The 19,356-nt window shown below is 52.1% G+C and overlaps 1 protein-coding gene across 2 annotated transcripts; it reads right to left on the bottom strand.

Annotated features, from left to right (window-relative positions):
* Positions 1 to 377: 377 nt before the first annotated feature.
* Positions 378 to 16,275, bottom strand: PEF1 (penta-EF-hand domain containing 1). Of its 2 annotated transcripts, XM_049617623.1 has the most exons (6): positions 16,182 to 16,275; positions 6,952 to 7,252; positions 3,679 to 3,834; positions 3,048 to 3,191; positions 2,585 to 2,648; positions 378 to 1,380 (listed from the first exon to the last, which is right to left on the bottom strand). In XM_049617623.1, the coding sequence occupies exons 1-6, from the start codon at positions 16,203 to 16,205 to the stop codon at positions 1,053 to 1,055; spliced, it is 1,017 nt and encodes a 338-aa protein (XP_049473580.1). In that variant the 5' UTR covers positions 16,206 to 16,275; the 3' UTR covers positions 378 to 1,052. The 2 variants fall into 2 exon arrangements, with proteins under 2 accessions (XP_049473580.1, XP_049473581.1); XM_049617624.1 differs by lacking the exon at positions 2,585 to 2,648 and having other exon boundaries at positions 1,054 to 1,380.
* Between the last annotated feature and the right edge of the window lie 3,081 nt (positions 16,276 to 19,356).

The following is a 19,356-nucleotide window of genomic DNA, read 5'->3' as shown; positions in this document are numbered from 1 at the left end:
ATAAAAATGGGGGGAAAGTTATGACTTAATAAATGCAGTTTGTCTGCAAGATAAAACTAAGGCTTGAGATAATGAAAAAGCCATGCTGTGAAAAGTTTAGGGCGGCTGCCCGTAGCCTACCACGCCAGCCCTAAAACTGTTATCAAACACAGCTGGCTTCTTGAAGTGAACCCGGCCAGTCCCTACATTTCAACTTCACCCTGGCAAATGGCACCAGCCCCACGTGGGCCATGTCCCCCCGAGACACTTCTTTCTGCATGGTGTGGCCTACGCTATGTACTTACATATGCGGTGAACGAGGCAGAGACGGGTGGCTGAATGGGCACGCACACGGGGGTGTGAACTGGAGCCAGGAAGTGTGACGGAAAACGTGGAACTCCAGAGTTCTGTCCTTTTATTGAGCTTACAGTTTCACTGAACTTTTGGCCCCGAAAGAAAAAACACACAACTTAAAAAAACAGCATTGGCAGTGGGAGGTGACAACTGTCCCCTGGGGATTGAAGCCGAGCAGAGAATGGCAGGCAAGTGAGGGGTCCGAGCTGCAGAGGGGTAACCTGGCCAAGGGTGCCCAGAGAGCAGGCGGTCCAAGCCCCCGAGCAGGGCCAGCAGCCAGGCAGCTACAAGACAACACACGTGGATTTGGGGGCACGGGGGTGGTGGGATCCAAGCCACTTGGTCCCGCGGACAAACCTCCCTCGTGCTTGGTCAGCTTCCACTTCGGAGAAACTGGGTTCATCTGACAAGACGGTATGGGTGAAGGGACTCAGGTGCCAATGGCACGAGGCTGATGATCACTTACCCCTGGTGTCAGGGCGGAGAAGTGACAGCTAGAGGCTAGAGCCCAGCGGACTGGACACTAACTGGCATCTTCTGCTCCTGGCACGAGGCTGGGCCATTGAAATACTCAGGGCTCCAAGGGCATTCAACGTCCAGTCCTCTCTTTGGCCACCTCCTGTGTGGCCTCAGCCTAGGTCCCCACTATTTGGTGACTGACACAAGACTCCCAGCCCTCTTCGGGAACAGCGCTGCATCAGGCAAGGGAGAATCTTTTTCTAGGAGGGACAGGAAAAGCGGAGAGGCCCGCATGCCTCTCCCGCTCTAAGGGGCCAGGAAAGGCCCCTGGTACACTCCACTCTACAGATGGGCTGGGTCATAGCATCCGAGAAGCTGTCATGGTGACGAAGTCCTCGAAGCTGAGCCGAATGGTGCCCTGTACAGCTGTGTCCTTCTCCCGGAAAGCCTCGGTCAGCACCTGCAGCTGGGTGCACACCTGGATGAAGCGGTCTAGCTGCATGGTGGGGTTGGCAGAGCGCGGGCAATAGCGGGAGACCAGGAGCTGGGTGAACTGGGGGCTCAGGTTGTAGCCCATTTGGGACAGAGCTGCAGGGGAGGGAGGGGCACAGAGAGCAGACACAAAACCTTACCACGAGCACCACCATCCACCAGCTCCGTGGAGCACGGCAGTGCAGGGGACTTGGAGGAGATGAGCGCCAAAACGGAGAGGACAGAGGTCCCTAGGGTCTGTCCAAGATGGTGGGAGCACAAAAGGGGCTCTAGCTGGATGGTGCCCTTAGCTGGAAAGCTCCCATCCCTTTCTCCAAATCTCCACTACTGTCTGTTCAGTCGGGCCCACGGGGTCCCAGAAGGACACGGGGCTAGCTCTTCTGTGACTCATGTGCATTACAGAAGGAAGCCCGCGCCCCCGGGACCAACCTTCCCGGGGCGGACATCAGAGGCGGTACGACAGAGTAGACCTGACAAAGGCCTGCTCCGTAGTCGAGACAGCCCTTCAGCAAGTTGCTTACCCTTGCTAAGCCCCTGTCTTATCATCCCTAAAATGGGAATAATACTTACCTTGTAGGTTCTAGTAAGGATTAAAGGAGGTGATCCTATAAAGCACTTGGCGTGGTGCCTGACACATAACAACGCTTTGTTATTTGTTAAAAATAATCAAATCGTCTTCCTCTCCCCAGGCGAGGCTGCTGGGCAGTTCCAAGGTCACGGCCTGCGTGCCGCTCTCTGTCCCTCCACCTGGGAGGCTTCCTTTGTTCCTCTCTGCACATCTACCAGCCCAGGCTAAAAGCTCCCCTTTTGCTATGTGGCCCTTGGGGAAGTTGCCTAAACTAAGCCTCAGTTTTCTCACCTGTAAAGGGGCAATGATAAGAGATCCCTCACCTAAGAGTGGGGAACAATAAACAGTAGCTATTGCACGGGCAGAACAAGTGATGTAACATATCAGAAGCGCTTCATACAGTGCCTGGCACACAGCAAGCGCTCCGGAAGTACCGATTTTGGTGGAAACGTCACCCTCGCCAATATCCGTGACAGGACCCGGCATGATCAGTATAGGTCATCTCTGGTTCCTTCAACCAGGGCACAGACATGGTGAGCTCACCCCCACCCAGAGCTCCTCAGTCTGACTGAAATCCACAGTCAAGCAAGGAGGGGACCAGGTTCTCAGGAAGCCCTTTCCCCCTCCCAGGTGGCAAAGCTCCCTGTCAGATTCTTATCACCCCACTAACCACCCATCTTGTAGAGTCAGAAATGGAACCAGACCTGGAGCTACGGCCTCAGGCCATCTTACCCGAATGCAACTTTTAGCGTGGTCTGGATCCCAGGGTTGGGAAGGAAACTGCCTTCTAGCAGAGCTGGTAACAAAAACCACCTTTCTGAGTCCTTATACAGGGCTCTTTCCATTCTGCATGCTAGAAACTAGAGAGGAAAGAGCCACACAGGCCACACACACTGGTCTCAGAGTGACCTGGGCCACCGAGCTCCCATCCCCGAGGCTCCCTGCTGGCTGGTCTCTCTCATCTAGTGGTGCCAGGAGTCCAGCCCCGATCCCGGAACCAGGTGCCCTCTTGCCCTGGATCTTGGCTCAGTGTCCCAGCCTGATCACAGAAGGGATGGGGAAGGGACCCGTGCTGAGTTTTAGAGTGTAGGTGGACATGTGGGAGTCAGAGGCTAGAGAAAACCCCCTTCCCTGCATAGGGAGTAAATGGAAAAGTCTAGCTCTGCCTGTGCAGAGTCCCCACCGTGGCCCTCACCTTGCTGCAGCTCGGTGTAGCTGATGGAGCCCGAGCGGTCCCGGTCATACTGCTGGAAGAGGTTCTTCCACTGCTGGATGAACTTCCACAGAGCCGAGAAACCATAGATGTCGATGCGGCCTGACTTCGTCTTGTCAAACATGTCTTGGGTGGAGACGGGGTGGAGGGAAGAAAAGCTTCAAGACTGAGGGCCGAGGGTCCGCGGGTACAACCCAGGCCGGAGTAGGAGACTCCACAGAGCCACGGGCCCGAGGCCCAGATGCTTGCACCTGAGACATACTCTCATCAAGTGTTGACCAGCCCTTACCCTTGGCCACCCTCAGCTCTAGCCCTTCCAGAACTGCGTATTCTCTGTACGCTTGGCAGCTGACCCCCTCTGTGCCATCTGCTACCAGGGCAGGGGGTCCCACTCTGCAGAACGGAAAACGGCATGTGACTCAGCAGGGTCCGGAACTTGAGAAAAGATCTCAGGGAAGGAGCTCTCAGTCTAGAGGATCTCACCTTGAACCCAACTTCCTGCCTGAAATCCTCCCTGGCAGGAAGATTTCTCCTCAGAATGGCTGCCCAGCCACCATCAGGTCTCAGGTGGCACTGCCCCAGCTCGAGCCCACGGGGAAGGGCTAGGACTCACTTATCATCATGAGGCACGTCTCGTCGTTGAACGAGGACCAGTTGGAGTTGACCAGAGCCTGCTTCAGCTCCTTGATGGAGATGTAGCCACTGTGATCAGAGTCTACGGACTGGAACCAGGAGTAAGCCTCAGGATCCACGTTGGGAGGAACACCACCTGCGGGAAGGGGTGCAAGCCAGAGGAATTAGTCACAGGTCTCAAGGCCAGTGTGAAGAAATACTGGGGAGGGCCGGCCTCGGTGCCTCGCTGGTGATGGGTTTTCCTTACCCACAAAGCCTCACAGGTCCACCGACCCCGTCTCCCCTTAAGCCAACAGCCTTGTTCTCATGGAAGAGGACCTTCGGTGCAGACTCAACGAGTATTTGCAGCCGGCTTCTACTCTGTGAACCTGCTGGGCTTTTCCTACAGTGTTCCAGTCATTTCTCTCTTTGATCTTAAGTTTCTAAGGAACAGGGACTTTCCGGCTGACTGAGAATTCTCTGCAAAGAAGGATTATCTCTTCCCCAAAGACCGGCAACCCAAAAACATTTGCTGAGCAGCTACCAGGCACAGCCCAGGGATGAATATTTTGACAGTCACAGCAGCAAGGGGCCCTCTGGTGTGGGAATCAGGTCCGATCCAGGTCTGATCTTCCTGGCACGGTGACAGCTGACATAGTCTATCAGGAGTCACCAGAGTGTGCGTGGCCACAGAACTCTACCTCTTCTTGTTCCCCATCACCTCCAACGCGAGGACCCATCCCCAAACCTCCCTGGAGACATCTCTGACACCTCCTCACCCCCACACACCCAGAGAGAGCTGCCCGGTTCTGAGAGATCCACACACAGGTGCCTCCTCCCCGTTCCGACGCACCTGCACTGGTTCAGACACCTCTCACGTGGATTGTTGTAACAAACCAAAATGCCTAACCAACCCATCCTTACAGCTACTCTCCGCCACCCTGTCCCTTTAGAGTAATCTCCAAAATTAACTCAGTTCTAACCCATTACCCCTCGCCTCAACTCAAACCTCTTTCAAGGCTCCCCACCGCCTGCAAAATAAAGTCCAGCATCCTTAACACAGCATGCCAGGCCCTCCCGCAACGTGGTCCATTCTTGCCTACCTCTCGCACTCTGTCCCCCTCGCAGCTCTGTTCCAGCCCAGATGGAGCATTATATACTCACTCTTAGCCACCCCTGCTCATTCCCACAGCGGAGGCTTTGCTGCTCCCCGCCGTGTAACCCTCTCTCCCTCGTCTCTCTGCATCCATTTCCTGTCTCCCTGCAACACCCAAATAAAATGCCGTTCCTTCCATAAAGCCTTCCCTGTTCTTCCAACTCTGGACCGGCTTCCTTCCCCTCTCCTTTGTACTCCTTCTCTCTTGTTTTATTTTATTAGTTTTTAAAAACTTTATTTTTTTGAGAGACAGAGTGTGCACGAGTGGGAGAGGGACAGGGAGAGAGGGAGACAGAATCCCAAGCAGGCTCCGCACCATCAGCACAGAAGCTTGGATGCATGAACCGTGAGGTCATGACCTGAGCCAAAACCAAGAGTCAGATGCTTAACCGGCTGAGCCACCCAGGCGCCCCTGGATCAGGCTTTAGGAAGCGCTGTTCCAGGGAGTCACTAGCCGCACTGGAAAGGAGACAAAGGTGGCCACACGAGGGGAAGCCGCAGATGGCGAGCAGCGAAAGGTATGAGGCACATGTCTCCTCTCTCTGCGGCCCTAGAGATGATCTCTGGCCTCAGGCCCTATGGGGATAAGCCTCCCAGAGAGGGGCTCCTTCCCCTGCAGTGACCTCATGTGGGCTCACAGACGAGATTTCAAAAGGACGAGGGACTCCGCCATGAAGCTGCTGGGCTGAAAGCAAACAGCCAGAAGCTCTGAGCTCTGACAAGATAAATGCCACTGCCTCGGTGTTTAGAACCCCCAAGGTGTGAGCATCTCCCTCGGGGCCGCCCGCCTGGGAACGAGCGCGAAGATGCTGCAGCCGCCCAGCGGGGCCGCTCCCTGGAGGCCGTGCAGGTGTGCCAGGGCGGTTCTAGATGCCGTGCTGCTGGCTTGGTCTCCCGGGGGTAAGCGTTCTGTGAAGAGGCTGAGTCCGTGAGGACACAGGGACCCAGGCACTCCCCCTCCCTGACCCCCTGTCTGCGGCCACTTGGAAATTTGCACTGAGCCTGAGGCCGCCCACCAGGATTCTCTGCTTCCACTGGATCTCCAAGCCCCCCTCCCCCCGCCGCCCACCTTGTCCAGTACCTCACCTTCACTATCTTTGATCTTTATTCTCCCTGCGGCATTCTCCTGCCTGTCTCAGTACCTCCCAGTGGTAAGGCCCTCGTCACACGTGCTACCCCATTACATGCGGAATACCTCCTTGCTGAGATGTCCCCGAACGAGTCCTGTCACAGCACAGTGGGTACTAAGGCCTTCCCGCCGTGCCCAGCGTTCACCTGCACCTTCTCATCGAATCCTCATTAGTAATCTCGTCAGGTCGTGGCATTCACCCATTTTACGCATGTGGACAAGGAGGCACAAACTTCACAATGAGGTGAAGTGATCTGGTCAGGTCAGTACGTGGTCTGGTATCAAAAGCCCGGGTTTTCAACAACTTCACTACCTTGCCTTTCTACACATAAGGGCCAATCTCCCTCCCCCAGAAATGGGTCCTCCCCGCGGTGCACTGCCTCCAGTTGTTTGGCGACTCCCCCGCCCCTCCCCTGTAAGAGTGCCGTACGCCCTCTCCACTGCCTGGTGGCTTGTGGAGCCCCTCCGGGAGAGGACTATCCGTTCCCATCCTACAGATGGTAGGTCAGGCTTGACCAGGGGCTGTGGTGGGGCCAACAGAACGCGGGTGGAAGAAGATGTGAAGAACTTCAGCGCAGGAACTTTAAGGGGCACTGTGCTTTCCTGCCAGCCCTCCCCATCTTTCCTGCCACATCCGCAACATATCTCAGGGGCTGCTCCTTCAGCCTGGACGTGGAAAGCACAGACATGTGGCTCAGAACCTCGGCAGCCAAATCCTCAGCCGCTGACACGTAAGCAAGAGTAAGTGAGTGCGAGCGAGCGATAGAAATACACGTCTGCTGTTGTCAGCCGAAGTGATTTTGGAGTTGTTGTTACCACAGCAAGTTAACTGACACGTTCCTTGTTCTGCTGTTGCAAGCTGGAGCCAGAAGCAAGATGCTAGGGAGCCAGAGACGAGACTGCCCGCACACCCACAGGAAGGGCAAGGACGGGCCCCAGATAACTCAGAACAAGGTCAGAGGCACCTGGAGTCCAAGATCCCTACTCACCTGGAGGAGGTCCCTGTCCGTAAGGCCCGGGATGCTGGGCACCGTAGGAATTCGGAGGAGGCTGGCCATAGGGACCCCCCGGGGCCGCACTACCATATAGTCCTCCTGGAGTCCCAGGATTGGGGTGTCCATAGGGCCCTCCACCAGCCGGCGGTCCATAAGGCCCCCCGGGGGCAGGACCCCCGCCGTAACTGCCACCAGGGGGTACCCCACCGCCATACTGCCCTCCACCGTGGGGGGGTCCGGGGTAGTAGCTACCCGGAGGGGCTCCGGGCGCTTGTCCTCCAGCTCCTGGGCAGCCCTGTAACAAGAGCAAAATATCCATCAGAATGATAAGGCCGGAAACCAGCCACAGTCTGGCACTTTACAGTTACAAAGCACTGCCAATGCCATCGCCCTCTTGCAGCTGACCCCACAGGCAGGGCTGGAATTATGATCTCGCTGCTCAGACGGGCAACCTGAGGCTTCCAGAGAAGATAAAACTTAGCCAAGATCGTACTGTCCACGACCTGTGAAGTCAGGGCTTGCCCTCCTGGCTCCCCTTCCTATCACGCCGAGGGGCTCCGTGGGGGCTGGGATCGTGTCTGGTTTGCCACTCGTATCCCCAGCCCCCAGTGCCGAATGGATGGATGCTCGGTAAATATTTACTGAACAAATGAGGAGGTGAATGAATCAAAATCCCAAATCCTCATCCTGTGCTACCTCCAGCCCTATGTGGCGAATTCACGGCGCAAATGTGATTTGCACCACACACCCCGACCCTCTTCGATCACAGACGCTGTATCGGCAGCATGGCTTCCTTATTCTAGAAGAGCCTGAGACACAAAAGCATCTCACTCGTGACTCTGGGAGACAGGCAGGGGAGACCCTACTCCTCAGGCACCATAGTGCGATCGGTAAGAGGCAAAAAAGACCAGTCTGACTTCAGGCTCTGCCATTTATGAACTGGACTCATGACTTACCCTCTCTAAGCCTCAATATCCTCTGCTCTAAGTGGAAATAAAAATAGCGCCTATCCCAGGTTGGTATGTGAACGAAATGACACGAAATGATCATGTGAAGTGCCCAACACAGGCCCTGGCACTCAAAACACATTAACTATTAATAACAGCACCGTGCTAGGCAGGAGGAAAGCCAGGTCCAGAAAAATCACGCATAGACCACGTGGAGGGGCTGGGACCAGGACCTGGGTCTCCTGGCTGTTGAGCCCAGGCCACGTGTATGGTAGCACACATACAAGGGGGTGCTCCCTCTCTTGTCCACGTCCCCACACCACTAGCCAGGGACCCGCAAACTCCGAGTGTTCAGCTACAACTCCCTAAATGACAGAGGGCAGCCCCAGCACATCTGCAGACAGGCTGGGCTCAAAGGCATAGGGAGCGGCTGGGCCCAGCTCTGACGAGGGTACCATCTGGACGTGTTCTAGATAAACCTGTAACGCACTAGCTGCTGAGAGCCTGGACTTCCTCTTTTTATTGTGTTTGGTAGCTTCTGGGGCACCTTTCCTCAAGGCTAAGGCCAAATTCACACTTCATCTAAAGGAGGTCGGATTGCTCAAGGAAGGGAGGCTTCTTGAGGGAGGGCAGGAAGAGGTCCTTCCACCTTCCCCACTCGGCATCGTGGGGGCTTTTCCACCCTGGAAACTGCCAGAGCTAGCAGCAAGGCTCCTTCACGGTGAAGTCACAGACCAATCTCAATTCCAAACTCTGCACTCACCAGCTGAGTTCTCACCGTGGGCCACTGGCTTAATCTCCCCGTGCCTGTTTCCTCACAAGTAAAATATAATAATCTCTCCCTCACTGGAAGGTTCTGCTGATTACAAGAAATACATGCAGCAGAATTTTGTCAGTTTAACTCTTAGCTAAAGACTCTTCTGATAAAATGTAATTTTAACAGATAAAAGAAAGTTGCTTTGGTAGAAGCGAGGTGGGGGTTTCAGAGCCCCGACCATGCTGGCCCCCTCTCTTGTCAGATCCTGAGGGAGCTCTGTAGAAACCTTATGGTGACTCGAAAGACAGTTTGAAAACCACTAAAGGGGGGCGCATGGGTGGCTCAGTCGGTTGAGCGTCCAACTTTGGCTTAGGTCTCACGGTTCAAGGGTTCGAGCCCCGCACCAGGCTCTATGCTGACAGCTCAGAGCCTTCGGATTCTGCGTCTCCCTCTCTCTCTGTCCCTCCCCTGCTCTCACTCTGTCTCTCTCTCTCTCTCTCAAAACTAAACATTAAAAAAAAGAAAAAAAGAAAAAAAAGAAAACCACCAATGTAAGAAAAAAAGTTCTCACAATAGTGCCTGGCAAAAGCAAACGATCTATAAATCTTGGCTGTTGTTATTATTATATTAATTATCATCGGCAAAGCCCTGGACCAGATAAATTCTTGGGGGGCGTGTATAAAGAAGCAGAACAGTCTGAAGGAGCAGTTAACTGAACAGTTAACTGAAGAGGCATGGAAACATTCTCCAACATCTAACAAAACAGCAGAAGGAAACGGGTGCTGCGAATGGATGCATAAGCCACGCGTCATGGGACCAGAAAGGAAAGAGGGTGAGATCAGGGGAGTTTCCAGGAGAAAGCCGCATTTGAGCTGGGACAAAAAGGGGGTTGGAGCAGTGTGATGGCAGGGGTGCCAGGAGGTGGTCATCTAACCTAACCCCTTCAGTTTATGGATGGGGTAACTAAGGAGAGGGGAAGGGAACCGCTCGAATCACACAAATCACAAGGAGCTGGAGGCAGAGGTGGAGGCAGACCACTCCCCACCACACCCGTGCCCAGTGACTCCCAATGCCTCCTGCTACAGTGCTCTTTCCTTAAACAATAGGGCACAGGATTCCGGCGTAGGATGAGAAAAGGGGTGGGGGCCCTGCAGAGACTGGGCGCACCCAAAGAACAGGCCAGGCCAAGGCAGGAAGTAGCTGCTCTGCAACAAGCCCTGTGAGCAAAGCCATAAACTGGACCTGGCCTAGGGCACCTGAGGCACAGGCCTTCCCCCTGGGAAATGCCCCCAGACCGCCAAAGCAGGTGTCGCCAGGCAGGTCTTCTGACCCTCCTGCTGTCACATTTCAGGGGCCTGCTGGGTCTGGTGCAGTCTGGCAGCAGCTAAACCCTTTCTGATCTGCCCTGTGTTAGAGCCTTTACCTGTGCAGTTTATAGAGCACTTAGAGAGAGAGAGAGAGAAAGAGAGAGAGAGAGAGAGAGACACACACACACACACACACACACACACACACACACACACGAGTGCTCCTGGAAGAATCCTGCCAACAGTCCTCCAACAGAAAAAGGAAGATTTTTCACACCTGTGAAATGACTTCATTCAGCAAGTATTTATAGAGTGACCACACCGTACTAGGTATGGGGCGGGGCAAAACTAAATAGGGCCTATCCCACTGTGGCCCATAGTGGTTATGATACAGTTTGATCCGTGCCATCAGAAAAGTCTACTTAACTGCTATCAAGGAGACATAAACAGAGTAATTTGTTCTGTTCATTGAATGACGGATGAGCAATCAAATGAAGAAATGCATGAAGTGGATCAAGGAAGGCTTCCTGGAGGAGGCAGGAGTGATACTGGAGGCGGCCTTGAAGGATGCACGTGCATTCCCTAAAAGGAAAGCAGGAAAGGACATTCCAGACAGGAGGGAGAAGATTGATGAAGGCACACATCTATGAGTGAGCACAGAGAGGTGGGGGAATGGCCTGAAAAGCAGGGGCGGGGACAAGAATGCAAGGTGAACTCAGAAAGGCTGGCTCTTTACAGGCTCCTTGACCAAGCTCCCCTCCTGCTGCATTTCTGTTAGCTGGTGAGTTACTGGTGTCTTAAGGTATTTTCTGTCTGTCTCTGCCTCCTCCATGCAACAGTGGGCTCCCCAAGGCCAGACACTGGGCCTCATTCATCATGGTACCCAGGGTCCAGCACAGTGCCTGGCACCTGCAAGCCTCCATAAATATTTGAACAGATGAATACCACTCTAAAGAGTTTGGGCTCTATGCCTGAGGAAACAGAGCGCCATAGAAGGGTTTCCAATGGAGGAGGAACGTGATCAGAGCATTGTTTAGAGAATTAACCAGCAGCGGGGTGGAGGATGAGCTAGCGGGGGAGGCAGCAGCCCAGGTGCTAGGCAGGCAGGGCTTGAACCAGACAGCGGACTTAGACATGGAGCGAGCAGGATGGATTCTGAAGCTATTTCGGAGATAGGCTAGACATGACTTGACGACTAATTCGATTAGGGAGTAGATGGAGGGGGAAGGAAAGGGAAGTGTTTAGAATGACTCAGGTTTCCAGCGTGTACCCACGAAGGAACTGGAGCCTCCAGGCTGCGGAGGAAGTTTGGGGAAGATGGTTTCCAGGGTCACGGAGTTGTTAGTGAAGGTCTGAACCAGACATGAAAACCGGAGTCCCTGACTCCCTGTTCTTTTATGCTACTCCATGCTGCCAACCCTTTTGAGGCTTTTTCCGAGAGCATTTCATGCTGATCAACACAAGACTGTGAAAGAAAGAAAAAGACGGGAGAAGTCCTGCAACCACGGTTCCCAAAGCATCACAGAAAACTATCCCTAGGTCTTTACTAAATGCAAATAAACATTTGATATACTGGGGCAGGGAAGGGGCAATTCACATTGTACTGAGGTTCTGCTAGGTGCTTCCAGTTCAACTGACCCTCACTGATCCTCAGTCCTGTGAGGAAGGGCTATTGCCCCCATTTTACAGATGAGAAAATTAAGGTACAGAGTTCACTAATGTGCCTGGGACAAACAACTAGAACAGATGAGCTGGGATTCAAAACGGGGCCTCTACTCTACCACCCTCTGCTGTGTTCACTCAATTGTGACTGAACAGGGACTGTCCTCAATGTAGCTGTCAAATATGAGGGATTTCTACAGTGGACAGGGCTGAAGCGGGAAGGTGGACTGGGTGATCTTTCAGACGCTTCAAGCCCGGAAATCAGGACTCAGAAGAATCTTACTCTTTTTCCAGCCCAGTGCCCAGACCTGATTTGAGAAGCACAGGACTGTAAGAGACCCCAAAGGCCCTCCAGTCCAACCTCTTGGTAGGTGATGGAATCTCTGCTGCACCATCTTGAACCTCTGTTTGCATTCATGCAAGTGGTGGGGAGCTCAGCTCCCCCTACAGGACCTACTCAAGAAGCTCTGTGTTTTCCTTCGGCTCTGAGCATTCATTCATTCTTCTACCCCCAAGACCCTCGTGGAGTTCAGAGATATCAAAGGCGGGTGCGTGCCGAGTCCTGAGGGGGAAGGGAGTAGGCAGGCTGCCTTGCAAACGGAGGCTTGTGCTCTGGGGCTGTCCCTCAAGTGTCTGCTGGAGGAGGCGACAGCCCATTCTAAGGGGTTAAACAATCAAGAAGACAGGAGTGGTCTGGGCATTCACCAGCAGAGCCTCCTAAAATATTTAAAAGGCCAGAAACCTGCAGCCAATAGACAGTGGGCCAAGAACTGTCCCAAGACTTCAATTACCGCCTCGGTGCTAACACTCCAAAATCGTCTGTCCAGTTCCATCTCTCCTGAGCTGCAGACCCACATATCCAACAACCTCCTGGATCTTCTCTCCAAATGTATCCCTCCCTCTGTGTCCCCATCTCAGCGAACAGTACCTCCTACCCAGTCACCCAAACCTGAAACCTGAGACCCCAGTGCCCTCCTGGGCACCTCCTCTTTCCTCCCCTCCATCACCCCAATTAGGCACTGAGTTTTCTCAATTCTACCTCCCAAAGGCTTCTCAAATCCATTTCCACCAGGTCGCTGTTCTCTGTAATCAAGTTTACTTCAACAACTTTGAAACTGGTCTCCCTGCCTCGTCTCTCCTGCTTCAGTCCATTTTCACAGTGCCCCATGGTGCCAGCTCCAAAGCACAAAGGAGAGAAGACTCTTCAACAGCTCCCCTCATTAGTCAGGATGAAGTCCGCACTCCCTCGAAAGGCATACAAAGTCCTTTAGGATCTGGTCCTTGCTTACCTTTCTGGTCTCATTTCTTAGCCGTTCCCCCCTCTTCACTACATATTGATCTCCTGAAATTCCTCCAAGATATCGGGCTCTCTTTTCCCGACCTTTGTGCACGCTAGTCCCTTCGTTTTCTTCACTCAGCTAATGCCGATTGGTGATTCAGCTTTTGGCTTAAATGTCACCCCCTCTAAGATTTCCTCACCCCCAGACTTACTTAGATGTCCCTCCTGTGCTATCCTAGTGCCTTACACTTACTCCCATTTAATATTTATCACACCGATTCTACAATTTATCCATCTGTATCACTCTTTCCTTGGAGTATTTATTACATGCCAAACACGACGCCAAGCACTTTACGTGGATTATCTCCTTTAATCTCTACAGTATCTCTTGAGGTAGGCTCTCTTATGACCCCATTTTAAAGAAGGGAAAACTGAGCCTTGGACTTTTTGCAAGAAACTTCTGCAAGGAAATGGCAGAGCAGGGATGTGCAGCCAAATCTCTCAGCCTCAGAGACCAAGCTCTCACCAAAACCCATCAAGGCTGCCCCCCTCCCACCCAGGACCAAAGAAAGCGTACTTGATTTTATGATTTTATGACTCCCAACACCCAGTCCATGCTTGAGGACCCCACGGCTGGAGGCAGTGGAAAATGAGAGGAGTTTTGACTCCCAACAATAGGATGGAATCCTCCAGGGCCATGTACTTACTGGGTGAAGCGGGGCTGGTGTTAACTAAGCCTTTGGATGCTCTAAAACAACCAGGCACTTTCTTGGAATACCCTGGACCAGGAGGGACAGGCAGAGAAGGGTATAATGGGGAGATAAAAGCATTTCTTCTTCTATTCTAGACACATTTCTCTTCGGGCTCTTCAGTATTTCACTCTGAGCATAAGCCCAAGCAGCATGGTAACAGCAACTGCGGGAGCAAGAGCCATCACCAGGCCCTGCACACCCTTGGTATCAGCAACGTGCCAAGCTCCCTGCAGGCTTCATCGTATTTTGTCTTGATTTCAGCCCTATGAAGGCAGAATCCTCCCTTTTATCATTCCTCCCTTTCTAAAGGTGAGGAAACTGAGGCTCAGAGCCCTCAGATGGTTTGTCCAAAGGCACATAACTGTTAAGTGCTAGAATTAGGATTCTAGCCCAGTTGTATCTAACCTGGAAGTTCAGGCTCTTAATTTCTATGTCATTGCCTCTAGGATGCATACAAATGAACTCCAGATGCTTATTAAGATGTAGATTCTTGGTTCCTTCCTGGGCACAGAATAGGTCTGAGGTGGAACCCAAAGGTGTGCTTTTTAAACAAGCTCTTAGGTGATCGTGACACAAACCATCCACCGAGAAACAAGGCGTGATGGCAATGTTTTCTCAAACTGTGTTTCTCCAGAATACTAGTGTTACCAAAAAAAAAAATGACCAGACATTAAAAAAGCGGCCAGTTGAGGTGGGGGTGTGTGGGTGGCAGGGAGCTCCATGGTTAAGTAAGTTTAAGAAATACTGCATATTCTGGGGCGCCTGGGTGGCTCAGTTGTGTCGAGCGTCTGACTTCAGCTCAGGTCATGATCTCACAGCTTGTGAGTTCGAGCCCCGCATCGGGCTCTGTGCTAACAGCTCAGAGCCTGGGTCTCCCTCTCTTTCTCCCCTTCTTCCACTCATGCTCTGTCTCGGTCTCAAAAATAAATAAACATTAAAAAAAAAAAAATACTGCATATCCCAGTCCTCTCTGGCAGATTTACAAAGCATATTAACAAATTAAGAATTCAGAGATGCCCCATGTTGAATAAACTTATTCAGTTGTATTTAACAGACTATTTCCCAAACCTACCTAAACCACAGAATCTTCCTCTATTAGCAATGCCTATTAACATTTCATAAGATCCAACAAATGGAATGGAACTTCAGAAACCCTGCTAGGTTATACTTCCTCCTGACCTCGGCCCATGCCAGCCTTTTTTTTTTTTTTTCTACCTCTGCTAGATACGCAATGAAAGGAGTTCTAAGTTCTAGCCCTCACTTGCTACATGTGACCTTGAGCAAGCCACTTAACTTCTTTGGGCTCCTTCCTCAGCTATAAATTGGGGATAATAATCTCTGCTAGAGATTCGGCCTACAGGACCTTCATCACTGAGATAATAAAGGTCCAAATACTGTGTACAAAAGCCAGAGTGCCACACTTCCTCACCACTCTTTTGGCACGTGACTATACTCAGCGGAATGCTAATATCCCATATATTTGTTTTCCAATTTTCCCTGCATGGGTTTTATCTCCTAAATTAATATGACCTTGGGCAACTCGAGAGCCCTCCCTGGGCTTTGGTTTCTTAAAATGAAGGTATTTGAGGAACCCCGCCCCACCACTGGCTTTCTAGGAGTGTAGAAAAAAATCAAAATAGTTACACTTTTAGAAGTACCAAATGCTTTACAAGCATGACTTCATTACTCTTCCTAGCAGCTCTATGAAGTAGACCCTATTACTGGGCCCTATTTTACTAAGGGGGAAACAGGCTCACAAAGGCAATACACCCTTGCCTAGCTGCTCAAAACTATTTACGTGATGGAGCCAAGGTGTGAGCTTTCCTCTGACTCCAAGCTGAACTTTAACCACTCTACCAATCTGTCGTCCAACAAAGGATTCTGGCGACAGAATCCCCTTGCTGTGATGTTCCTGGCTGGATCAAAATGGGCTGGAGGTGGGCAAGGGCATGTTGCTGAGGCTTCCGGGTTCTGCTGCCTGCCTAGAGACTTCAGATGAGTTCTGCCTTCTCTGGGATTCACTTTTCCTATGCGTGAAACGGAAGTGTTAGACTAAGTAAGTAAGGTCACTCGTGGAACCCGCGAAAACCACAGATTCTCCTGATTGTTCGCATGCAGTATGTCAGGGTGTGTTTTTCTCCGACGCCCCCAACGATGCCGACGAAACCAGTGCTCTCAATGTTCTGTTGGCGTTGGTGAGGCCGCAGGGAGCCCCCGCGGGACTCCTGAGAAGGTGTGGGGCCCAAGCGGAGCCCAGCCTAATTACGTGGGGTCCAAGGTCCCCAAATCCTCGCCGGCGCGACGTCAGAGGGGGCGCGACGCGACCTCCCAGACCTGTAGCACTGCGTGACGTGAGACGGGCGCGACCGACCAGCCCTTTTGCCTTCTCTCCCGCGCGAGACCTCACTGAAGCCAGCTTCAGCGTGGGAAGGGCGCGGAGAAAGCCGGGAGAAAGCAAAGCAGGGCCGGGGCCTGGATTCGGCGAGGCCCCTCTTGGAATCGCCCGCCCCCGACACTCACCTGCCCGTACGGATAGCTGGCCATGGCGACTCGACGTCACACGCCGGCGGTGGGCGGAGCTTCCCGGTCCTAAACCTGCCCCGCCTGGGCCTGGGGGCGGGCACGCTTCTAATTGGGTGTCCGTCGCTGTCTATCTTGGGCGCACGGGCCGTCGGGAGTGACGCTACAGGGCGATGGTCGGGTGCCTCGCGGAGAGGCCCGAGGAGCTAAGGGCTGGGTAGAGGTTTCCGGAAATCTTGTTCGCTGTGTTCGCGGTGCTGTTGCTCCCTTTCCTGACCTAGCCTAGGCCCCAGGGCTGCTCAGACCCGGGTATTTGGTGAGAAGCTTGGGTCGGTTGTTGCAGTGGTGGCCATGTTTTAACCTGGCAAACGGGACGGGACGCGTGATAGTGGTGTAGTTTCAGTTGTCAGTCACTCTTAAGTTTCCGCCCGCCGGAGGAGGGCCCAGGCGGTTGCCGTGACAACGGGAAACAGCCCCAGGCCTCCTGGAAAGGATGGAGGCAACAGCGAAGTACTTCGCTCTAATGTCAGGACAGCATGTGCCAATTAGTAGGTTTGGAGTGAGATTTGTGGTCTTTGGAGAGGAAAATCCCCCGCTGTCAGAGGAGGAAAATTAGATCACGTAGGGTCTCTTCTTTCCTAAAATGGGGATCCTAAGGCCCAGAGAGACAGTGACTTGCCCTAGTTCACAGTAGGTTGGGGCAGAGGTGGCCTAGAACTGGTGTCCATGGATGCCCATTTCTCAGCAGGGAAGCCTTGACTGGTCCACAAAGTCAAATCCTGGTTACTAAGTGACCGCATATAGTCGTACTTAACTTGGTCTTGGTGGTTTAGGCTCTACACTTGTTTGCGTGCTTATTTGACTCATTTGTTAAGTTCTTCCATGTGAGCATGGATTGTGTGTGGTTTTGCTTGTCATAGCTCCTGTACCTAGTACAGTGCCTGGCACTGTAGTTTTTAAAAACTCAATAAAGGAAGTGTTACGAAGTGCTATCCATTCCAGCCCACCTATCTAACCATCTAGCCAGGCATTTTCCAAAATCATTGTGCTGATCATGCTATTTGCCCACTGAACAGCCTACAATGGTTCCTCTTCATCTGCACCTACAAAAAAGGCCCAGCCTCTTCATTCTGGCACCCCAGGCCCTTCACAATGTGACCCAGTCTCATTGGCACTTGGTCTCACTGTCACTGTGCTGTAGTCCAGCCTGTCTCATGTAAGAGTTCTCTTTGATGTTTTCCCCCAAAACTCATTCCTCTCCTTCATCTCAGAAAATTCACCCAGACTCCCAGGGCAGAAACCTAGGATTGTTCTAGTGTGGCCTCTGTTTCTCCACGTATTTTCCCATTTCCATTTGCTCCACTTCCAAAGTAGACCCACATCTACTCTTTTCTCCCTGTTTGCACTATCACTTTAATCCAAGACTCCGTCATCTGTGGCCTGCGTCACTGCAGTAGCCTCATGGTCAATGTCCTTGCTTTCACTCTTTCCCCACACTCTATTCTTCGCGGAGCAGCCACAGTGTTTGTCTTATATGTAAATTAGATCGTGTTATTCCTGGGCTTACATTCCTCCAGAGGCTTCCCATACCTCTTAAAATAAAAGCTAAACACAGCCTTATGAACTTCATGGCCCCATGTGACCAACACCTTGCCTGTGTCTCCAGCCTCACTTCCTGCTCCTGCTGTCCCCCTCTGTTCCAGCCATGCTGACCTGGTCTTCACCCATGGAACTGAGCTCATTCCTACCTCCGGATTTTTGGATTAGCTCTTCCCTCTGTCTGGAATGCTCCTGCCTTGACTCTTCACGGGCTGGCCCCTACCTTGCCATCCAGGTTTCAGTTCAAATATCCCCTTGTGGGGATAGGGACATTCCTTGACACCACATCTAAAGTAGCACTGTTCCCCCACATTCTAGTCATCTGTCCTCTCACACTGTTTTAGTTTTTCATACCACTTGTCACTGTTTGAATGTCCTATTTAAAGTTTACATGCATATTGCAGGATTGTTCTTTTCTTATTCACTCCTGTATCCCCAGTGCCTAGAATAGTGCCTGGCATGAATTTAATAAATGTTATTAGACATCACCATCATCACCGTCATCCTGTATTGAATGCTAACTGTGTGCCCATTGTTGTGCTAAGTACAATGTGTTGTTTTATTTCCACACGGCACTTTGAGATAGATATTTCTGCTCGTTTATAATGAGGAACTGAGGCTGAAAAGAGGCTACGTGACTTCCTTACTATCAAAAAGGTAAATGGAGAGGTCAGGATTTAAACCCAGGTGCACATCTTTTAACCACTCAGTACTTAGTAGTCTTGTCTTAATCTTATAAACTGCCTCCCTTTCACCCAGTCCCCCCAAAAATGGGTAGAATCGAATTGCAAAATCTCAGAAAGGAAGAAGTCCTGCAGTGTGGGCTGAAGGTCAAGGGGTATTTGCTGGGAGAGAAAATAGGTGATACCTGGGCGGCAAGATGCACACTCATTTCATTCCACAAAAATATTAAACCTATTGCATTCCCACCCCTTGCCAGGCTCTGTTCTAGGTGCTGAGGATTAAATGCCTATGAAAATCTCAAACCCCTAACCCCCTCTGCCCGGCAAAGTGTTCCTAGGAGAACATTCTGCTGGCTGTCTTTGCTTTTTAGGTTCCTAGGAGAACGTTCTGTTGGATGTCTGTGCTTTTTTAGGGGCAAGAGTATCCAAGTTCTCTCTCAGGTACTGAGACCAGCCAACGCCAACATCCAGGGCCGTGCCTCGGAGGACGTGGGGCAGGCCCAGGTGTGTTTATTTTGGAGCACGCTGGATAAAAGGGGGATCAGGATCTTCCAAAGACCGAAAAACAATCAGCTCATTTCCAAAACCTCAACTACCTGAGGCAGACAGAGGTGGGTGGGGAAGTTCCTGTTATTGTTTCAGCTTCAGCCAAAGGGGAACACTTGGATTCCAGTCCTTTTGTAAAGCACGGAGCACTTTGCTGAGTTCGTGGGAGCTCTGTGGTTGACCAGTTAGAGGTGAGGCAGAGCTTGGTAATGGAAGGGCCATCCGCTGGAAAATATCACCTCCTCTAGGGACACATCATCCGCCCCCCACCCCCGCCCCCTGGCATCCTGGCTCAGCTCCAAGCTCCAGTATTGCTTACTGAGAAGGAATACCGACGGTCACCTAAA

Source organism: Panthera uncia, assembly GCF_023721935.1.
Source record: "Panthera uncia isolate 11264 chromosome C1 unlocalized genomic scaffold, Puncia_PCG_1.0 HiC_scaffold_4, whole genome shotgun sequence".
Classification (NCBI taxonomy): domain Eukaryota; kingdom Metazoa; phylum Chordata; class Mammalia; order Carnivora; family Felidae; genus Panthera; species Panthera uncia.
The sequence above is the reverse complement of the archived record's forward strand: the minus strand, read 5'-3'. Positions and strand labels throughout refer to the sequence as shown.